Below are 9,115 nucleotides of genomic sequence, written 5' to 3'. Positions count from 1 at the left end.
CCTTAAGAAAATGTTTCTGACATGAAAATATTTGTGTCTCATGGGAAATATAAGGAGAGACTCCTTCTCACACTGGTTTAATCACTGTCTGTGGTCAGAATGCACCCCTTACTTGTGGTTACACTATTTAACCCATGTATACTGAGACATCAGAAAACTGGTCTTCATCTAATAATCATCTCCCTGATTGGTGAGTCTATGATACTAGAGAGTAATGTTCATTCTGACAATGTTGGAATCACTACATGACAGACATCCTCTCTCTACAGGATGCACGGATACCCTTTCTGACCATTTCCTCTCCCAATTCCCTGAGGAAACTGTCACCTTTGATATCACCTGAGTCAAACAGCCCCACCCAAGTCCACCTGAACTTCAGCAATAACTTCACCACACCCAGGGACAGAGAGGCCATCTGACACATGGAAACTGAGGGGCAGAGCCAAAGAACCATAAGTGATCTCAATTAAGAGAGAAAAGAGCCCAGTTTGCAACCAGTGCTTATCATACCAGGGGGAACACTGCTGGGCAGTAGCCTCACTCATCAGTCACCCGTCCAATGTAGGAAGAAAAGTTATGTGTATATTCAGCATCAAGCACTAAGAGATGCCCAGGGTTGTAAGAGAGGTACAAGGTCCATTAAATACCTTTTCCAAGAGCCCAGCGTTTTGTGTTTTAATAAATGTGCTGATATTATCAATTTCTAGAGTGTCTTGAAGAATCCTCACATTTTGGTTTCAGGAGTTTCTGTACGATAGCACGAGTAATTTTTCTGTTTCTACCGTAGTCTGAGCATAGCAAGTGCCCCAACGGAGGTGAGGGACCCTACAGTGTCTATTCACCACCAGCTGTAGGGACCCCTTCCTCAGCCTGGAAAGTATGTCCTTCGATTATATTACCAGTGACTTGTTTTTTCACATTACCTTCTTTGTCAGTCACTAAGTTAGCCACAGCGGAGGAGGGAAGTCTCTTGAATTTTGCGTAAAACTTTAGTTTGGAGGCCTCCAAATGGTTTTGTATTTTGTGGGATCAGAGGGCCAAGGTTAATACCATCAGGTCTGAGGTGCTGGTATGTGTCTCAGAAATTTGGGTCCATTTATCACCCTAAGCAATGACATGAGCTGCTGCAAGTTAAGGTTTAATATGTGCAGAGTGAAGAGTGACCTGGTTTGTGCCTGAGCGTTGGGAGGCATGATATTCCCGGTGTCCTGTATACCATAAGGGCCACCTTAGCTAAGGAGTTGTTAGTGTTGGGATGAGACAGCTAGTGGTTGGTAATGACAAAGGATCTGTAAAAATATACACGAGCTCAATTCTTGTACAGGAAATTTTCTATTGTTAGCATGATTGTCTGTAGTTTGACTAATCGATCTCATGCTTGGGTCCAATCTTTGATTAAAGATAGCCTGTTTGATCTAGGAAAAGAACGCAGCATCTCTGCAGTGGACCCCTTCAGGTGTCATGGCAGCACACTCTCTATAAAGTATATGAACATGCTGGCTACTCTGTGCTCCCAGGTGACTCCCCAAGTGGCCATTGTGCCTGAAAAGGAAGTGACTTCCTCCACATGGATTCTATCAATGAGAGGAGAGGGGAACACACTTCCTCCTCTAAGTAGGATATGCCAGAAGCACCAATTTTGGCTCCATCCTCTAAGTACCCACATTTCTTCAATGAAACGTCCTCTGATTAGCAAGCCTGAGGGGTCCTGCATTCATGGCCCAAGGCAACAGAAGTCGTTTGCAGTGGAAGAGGGTCAACTCCGTCCCTGGGAGAGCTTCTATTTACAAAAAATTCTGTCAGTTTCCAGCAGTGGCTTTTCTAATGGTGTGCAGCACTAGACAAGAATAATTTCAGTGCAAGAATGCCTCGGGCAACTTACGTCCACTGTGAGAGGTTTAGAGACTCTGGATGCATAACAGGAGGCTACTACAGCCTTTATGGGAAAGGAGTGTGTGAAGGGAGACGCTAACGGAGGGACGGCTATCTCAAAAAAGTTCTAGAGCCCTTTGGTTCCCAATTAAATTCAGTCAATTTCTAAGTGTTGTATGAATAAGTAAGCAAGCAGATCTGATAAATATGGGATGTTGTGGTCACTGTGGCTGACAGAATGTGCCCATGACATGGGTTCTATCACTGCTTCTGTCACCCTCTCAGCTCACAGGCCCTTCATGTTGCCTCAGAGAAATTTTCCAGAGTGGGACATGCATAGATTTGTAAAGATGTTTCCCAGGAAGCAGGCACAGAGTAGTCTTGATGTGGGAAGTGAACAGCTGGAAGTGGTCCATTCACGGCAATGAGAAAAAATGATGCTGATGCATATGAATGAGGATGTCCCCAGGCAGATCCCTCCTGGACACACTTTTATGTTTTAGAAGCACAGTATTTCTACAGATGTGTCCACAGAACCTGATTTAAACTCAAAGATTCTGGGAGCCCTCTCACTTCACTCCTGTTATGAGTATGAGCTGAGGGCAGGTGCAACCCTAGGGGGTGTTTTCTCAATGAAGACAGGGTTGCAAGAAAGTCCTGTTGAGGTCTGAGTCCTTCTTGCCCAGTCCCTCAATTCTTCCTAAGAAGGATCCATAGTGGTGGAAAGAAGATTTGAGCACATAAAAATCAACATTCAAGAGAGCTTTACATTTTCCTAGCATATGAGAGCAGTTATATTATTCATTTCCCAGTAATTATATACATAACATGTATATAAAATATTTTAAGTGCACTCATGAGTTTTCTCAAATGTATAGAAATTCTGCCATTAAAAGTTGAAAAACAGGGGCCAGCTCCGTGGCCGAGTGGTTAAGTTTGCACGCTCTGCTGCGGTGGCCCAGGTTTCAGATCCTGGGCGTGGACATGGCACCGCTTGTCAGGCCACATTGAGGCGGTGTCCCATATCCCACAATTAGAAGGACCTACAACTAAGATATACAACTATGTACTGGAGGGATTTGGGGAGAAAAAGCAGAAAAAGAAAAAAAAAAGGAAGAAGATAGGCAACAGTTGTTAGCTCAGATGCCAATCTTTAAAAAAAAAAAAGATGAAAACCACACTATCACTCTAAAAGAAAGCTCCTGTGGTCCCCATTTGAATGAAACCCCTCCAATACATAAGTTAACACTAAAAAGTACCATGGAAAACATTCCATTTCCTTCACTGTTTTAAACCTTGACGCTGTGACTGCTGTTTCCCACCTTTCCACAGCATGTGCTGGACATCTAAGCACATGGAAAGGAAACCTGTGATCAGCTGCCTGGGCTCTGGGGCTTTGTAGATCATTGAAATTAAAGACTTCCAGCCACTCCTGTGATGAAAAGAGGTTGAAAATTTCCCATTTCTCCTTTTATACTTAATTAGGGTATTACTTAAAATAATATCCCTGCAGCTCACCTCAATTATTCCTGAGATGATCACCTCTAAACAACAGCAATGACATCCTCACTCACTCCTGCCCTCATAGAAAAGACAGATACACCTCAGCCTCCCTATTAACGCAATGTTATTTTTTACTTTCCTTCTTATCTCTAACTTATACACAAAGATTTACCACTTGTTAATCATCTCTCTTTTCCCACAAATATATAAGCACCAGGACTATAAAAACTCATTTGTTTCAAGCACTATACCCAAATCCAACCGTGTCTTATTTCTGCTAAGTTGGGTACACTGACTCTACAGTGCATGTCATGTGAGGGAAGTTGAAACATGAGCACCAACAGAATAGTCTCTGAGAAAGAAAAGCTTGATTGGCATAGTGGTCCTGTCTCTCTCCCTTGCTAGGTTTGTATTGTCTCACAATTCACCTAGACTCAAAGGCCTCAGCTAAGTCAAAAAGGAAACATTAAAAATACTATATAGGGTCCCGCCCAGTGGCACAGCAGTTAAGTGTGCATGTTCTGCTTCTCGGCAGCCCGGGGTTCACCTGTTCGGATCCCAGTGTGGACATGGCACCGCTTGGCACGCCATGCTGTGGTAGGCGTCCCACATATAAAGTAGAGGAAGATGGGCACAGATGTTAGCTCAGGGCTAATCTTCCTCAAAAAAAAAATATATATATATATATATAGGGGCCGGCCCAGTGGAGTTGTACTTAAGTGTGCGGCTCTACTTCAGCAGCCCGTGGTTCAGAGGTTTGGATCCCGGGTGTGGACCTACACACCACTTATCAATCCATGCTGTGGTGGCAGCCGACATACAAGAGAGGAAGATTGGCACAGAGGTTAGCTCAGCAACAACCTTCCTCACCAAAAAATATATATGTATTATGTAGTATACTAAGAAGTGAATTTATTTATTTTACCTGAGGTGCTTTATAGTAAACAGTGTCTAATACACCACAGGAAATACGCCAGTGTTTTGATAATAAGTAGGAAAGGCAAAGCTGTTCCAGATGACCGGGAGCTGGCAGCATCCACTGCAAGGCCAAGTCTTACCCTGCTGAAGAGACAAATGTCACACACCTCCTTCATTAAATGAACACAGTCACCAAGAAAACACTAAAATATTTTGTAACCACACCAGTAAAAATGGTAAAAGATAAAATTCCAAACGATAAAAATGATTAATATTTCCTTCTTCTTCCTAAAATGATAGACTGGAACTGCTTATAAATTAACTTTAACTCCACTAGTGTTTTTGCCTTCTAGAAAACAATGATTAGGTTTACTAATGATAAAATGTTTACCAGAGATAGAATTAAGTTGACCTCCTACAGCATTCAATACAGAAAACAACTTGCTTCCTTGAATAACAACCAAATCCACAAACACAGGCCAAAATCTTGTAAGCAGTCCTTCGAGCAGCCTGCTACTGTTACAGCTCACAGTCCTCTGCGGTCTGTGGTCATTCTCACTAGAATTCCTTACACCCCTCTCTATGAGTATGAGTGCAATCCTACAGGTCAGTGGCAAGAGGACCCTGAGAAAAAGATGATTTTTAAGTTTTGGGTTAAGAATGAATGAGAAATTAGTTTCATGACAAAAATTGCAACTATAGAAAATAAAAAATAAAGTTAACCTGAGGAAAGAATACTTGAATTTATATGCAAAGGAAAAAATTAAATCATAATACAAAATGATTAAATGAAGAAAATTGCAAAGTATGTCTGAAAATCCATAACTAAAATGGATTTTAATATATTCTGAGAAAATGATAATAACAATAAAGTTTATTAGCATATGATGGATTAGAAAAGAGTTGATAAAACACGTCAATGAAACAACTACAGATGTGTTCATTTCACAAGGAAATACAGTTCTAATGACAGACAATCAAACATTATTGAAAACATATTGAGGGAATATGTTCAGCTACAAGTAACAGGAAACACAGTCTTCCTGACATGAGAAAGGCAACTGTTTTCACATGAAAGAACTGGGTCAAGGCAGCTGATGCACAATGCAGAAGAGAAACAAACTCCTATGTCCTTTTTGTGCCCCATTGTAGATGTCATGGTGAATCAGGAAAACAAGCTCACTAGCACTATTAACAGTATAAGGTGTTTCCTATACAAATTTGACCTATTTCAGATACCATCTAGAGAAGAGGGGAATCAGAGAATACTCACAAGCAAAAAAGTCTCAATTAGTTTCCCGGTGGACACAAGAGGTCTCACAGAATTATTCTAACTCTAATGGATATTTGGTGTGAAAATTGTGAAAACATCAGTGGAAAATACACCCCTGAGTAAATGGAAATCAAACAGTTGGTGGTGATTTTCAAGATACTCTTGACTAGAATAGCGAAGAATCCAGAGAATGGGATGTAAGATGGTGTCCCCAAAGCTCCTGTGTAACTGTCTGTCTCCTTGTACGGTGGCTCCAGAATCTGCCTAATGCCTTGTTTGCTTCTGCCTTCCAAATCTCATGCAAGTGAGGCTATTGGGGAATTCCAACATGGAACCATAAAGGGGGTGGATTCTTAAAGATTTAGTTCTTTATTTTACCCTCACTGACAGGGGTGATGTGTCCAGCTCTAGATTTTGTTGCCCTATCACAGGCCTCGACTCAATTCAGTCTCTTCACCAGATAACACTCAGAAGGAAGGAGAAAGAGCAAAGAACCACATTTGAAAATAAGAATTAACAGAAAAGTATACTCTTTGATAAACTTCCCATACATAAAAATTTATTCAACTATTTAATAGTGTGGAAAATGAAAACAGGATCCTATACTCACCACCCCCAAAAAAGGAGCTTTCTCTAAGAAATGTACAATACATACAACAGATTAGGCATATTCTGGAACTGTAATACAATGCCAATAAAAAAATCCTGACAACTACAAACTACCATTTTTCAATGGCCCCTTAACACAGAACAATTAAAACATCTTAAAACAATTAAAGAGAAAATATTATTAACTGATTTAAGAAAAGAGCACCACATATTAATCTTTATGTAGTATTGATGAAGGATGACTTTCAGAATTTTCTCACCTCAATATTCATTTCTGAAATGTATTAATAGAAATCTACAATCCAATGTTGCACTTTAAGAAAGAAGCTTGGTAAACACAATATATTTACAACTTTTATAACAACTCTTTCATGTTGAAAGTTTTCTAGAACATCATATACAAATTAATTTCCATCAAGTTTTCTCATATGACTTACATTTATTATTTCTTTTTGGCGGGAGTTTCACATAGAAGGATGTAGGCCAATTGAAGTGTTTCCCATGATGTTTACATTCAAGAGGGTTTTATCAAGTGAGTCCTTTCATGCCTTCAGAAAGAGGTGGGATGACAAGAGCCTTTCCTACATTCTTTACATGATTTTTCCTCTAGTGTGCATTCTCACATATCTTCAAAAGTTTTCACGAGAAATAAATAAAGGCTTCCCCGTTTTACTGACATTCATAGTATTTCTCTCCATCGTGACTTCATTCATGTCTTGGAAATGAACTGGGAAAACTAAATGCTTTGTGACTTTTGTACATTCGTAGTTTCTATCTAGTATGCTTTCTTTCATGTTTTTGGAGAGAACTGGAAGAAGCAAATGCTCTACTGTATCTTTTAAACTCATAAGGTTTCACTCCAGCATGAGTTCTTTCATGTTTTCGAAGAGAACTGGAAGAAGTGAATGCTTTATTGCATTTATTACATTCATAGGGTTTCTCTCCGGTGTGATTTCTTTCATGTAGTCGAAGAGAACTGCAAGAACTGAATGCTTTACTGCATTTTTTACATTCATAGGGTTTCTCTCCAGTATGAGTTCTTCCGTGTTTTTGAAGAGAACAGGAAGAAGTGAATGCTTTAGTGCATTTTTTACATTCATAGGGTTTCTCTCCAGTGTGAGTTCTTTCATGCTTTCGAAGAGAATAGGAAAAACGGAAGGATTTACCGCATATTTTACATTCAAATGGTTTCTCTCCAGTATGAATTCTTTCATGTATTCGAAATGCACTGGGAGAAATGAATGCTTTATTGCAGTCCTTGCATTTGTACGGTCCATCTCCAGTGTGAGAGATCATGTGTGATCGAAGGCTCGAGGGAGTTTTAAAGGCTTTCCCACATTCCTTACACTCATAGGGCTTCTCTCCAGTATGAATTCTTTCATGTACTTGAACGCTGCAAGAAAAACTGAAGGCTTTACCACATATTTTACATTCATAAGGTTTCTCTCCAGTATGAGTTCTTTCATGTATTTGAACATTACTGGGAAAACTGAAGGCTTTACCACATATTTTACATTCAAAGGGTTTCTTTCCAGTATGAATTCTTTCATGCTTTTGGAGTGAACTGGGAGAAATGAATGCCTTACTGCAACTTTTACATTCATAGGGTTTCTCTCCAGTATGAGTTCTTTCATGTATTCGAAGAGAACTGGGAAAAGTGAAGGCTTTCCCACATTCCTTACATTTATATGGCTTCTCTCCATAGTTTTGATACTCATATGGTTTGTAGTCAGTGTGACGTCTAATGTGCCTGTTAAGCGATGAATGATGCATGAAGACTTTTCCACATACACTGCACTCACATGGTTTTGCTCCTGTAGTTTTCTTGTTCAGATTCAGATTTGGAATAAGGCTGAAGTCTTCTCTACATTGACTATGCTCTTCATTTTCACAGAGTCTAACTACTATATGACTTCTGTAAAAAATTGGAAGCACATTATTAATGCTTTCTTCATTAATGATTTTATATATGTATTACAATTTACAGGAAAAGTTTAGGCTTTCTGTCTTGTCTGAATGCTCAGAAATTGAATATACTGAATGCTCTGCAAGAGGACTTCACCTTTGTTAGTATCCAAACAGTGATATTCAAATATAGGGTTTACTAATACATTTCCAAGTGAACTCTTTTATAAAAACTGAACCTCTAAATCACATTTCAGAAAGTTTATTTGGTGAAATCTTCTAAGAATAGCTAAATTTGAAGCAAGAATTGTTTTGCTTCTTTTTAAAATTTCATAAAATACCAGGATTCTCACAAGAGACACTGCCATCTATTGTGAGTGTGACTCACCTTAGTTTTCTCCCCTGGTTTTTGTACTCATCTTCAATATCATGATGTTCCCATGTTTTTGCTGAAACAAAGACCCAGAAAATTGATTCCAAAGTATTAGAAATTATAAAAAACAATCAGATTCTAAGTCCACAATGAGCTATGACCATTCCTAGTTTATTTACCTACATCTCCTGTTTTCACATTCTACATCTTGGAACCATGTTGAAGGCCAGAAACACTTGTTCTCTCATTGATGCAGTGAAGGAATGTCCTCGTTCTTACCTACTGAGGCCAGGTGCCTGAAGGTTTCCCACATCACGTCTCTGTAGAGTTTCTTCTGCGAAGGATCCAGTATAGCCCACTCCTCTGGGGTGAAGCTCACAGCCACGTCCTCAATGGCCACTGAGTCCTAAAACACCACAAATGTGTGTAGAGTAGGATGCATGAGCCTGACAGCAGTGAGGACCTATAGTCCCTTTGTATGAATGTTACATATGGTTCTGTCATCTCCTAACATTTATTCTATGACATCATCATAAAAAACTCATCATTTTCCTGCACATACTTCACCATCAATTTAACAGCATCAACACATGGAAATTATTTACACATTTTTACTTGATCACATTACACGTTATTTCTCTCTAATGGCAGGGTGCAGAGCA

The 9,115-nt window shown here is 39.5% G+C and overlaps 1 protein-coding gene across 3 annotated transcripts in view; it reads right to left on the bottom strand.

Annotated features, from left to right (window-relative positions):
• Positions 1-6,103: 6,103 nt before the first annotated feature.
• Positions 6,104-9,115, bottom strand: part of LOC100065264 (zinc finger protein 709) — a 124,332-nt gene continuing 121,320 nt past the window's right edge. For all 3 annotated transcript variants that reach the window (XM_023645344.2, XM_023645347.2, XM_023645346.2), the window contains 3 exons: positions 8,733-8,859; positions 8,469-8,529; positions 6,104-8,090 (listed from right to left, as the gene is read on the bottom strand). In XM_023645344.2, coding sequence (XP_023501112.1) covers positions 6,947-8,090; positions 8,469-8,529; positions 8,733-8,859 — 1,332 coding nt within the window. In that variant the 3' untranslated portion in view covers positions 6,104-6,946. The remainder of the gene's footprint in view (positions 8,091-8,468; positions 8,530-8,732; positions 8,860-9,115) is intronic.

The sequence above is a fragment of the Equus caballus genome, chromosome 7, assembly GCF_041296265.1.
Source record: "Equus caballus isolate H_3958 breed thoroughbred chromosome 7, TB-T2T, whole genome shotgun sequence".
NCBI lineage: Eukaryota > Metazoa > Chordata > Mammalia > Perissodactyla > Equidae > Equus > Equus caballus.
This window is presented reverse-complemented; position numbering and strand designations above follow the sequence as displayed.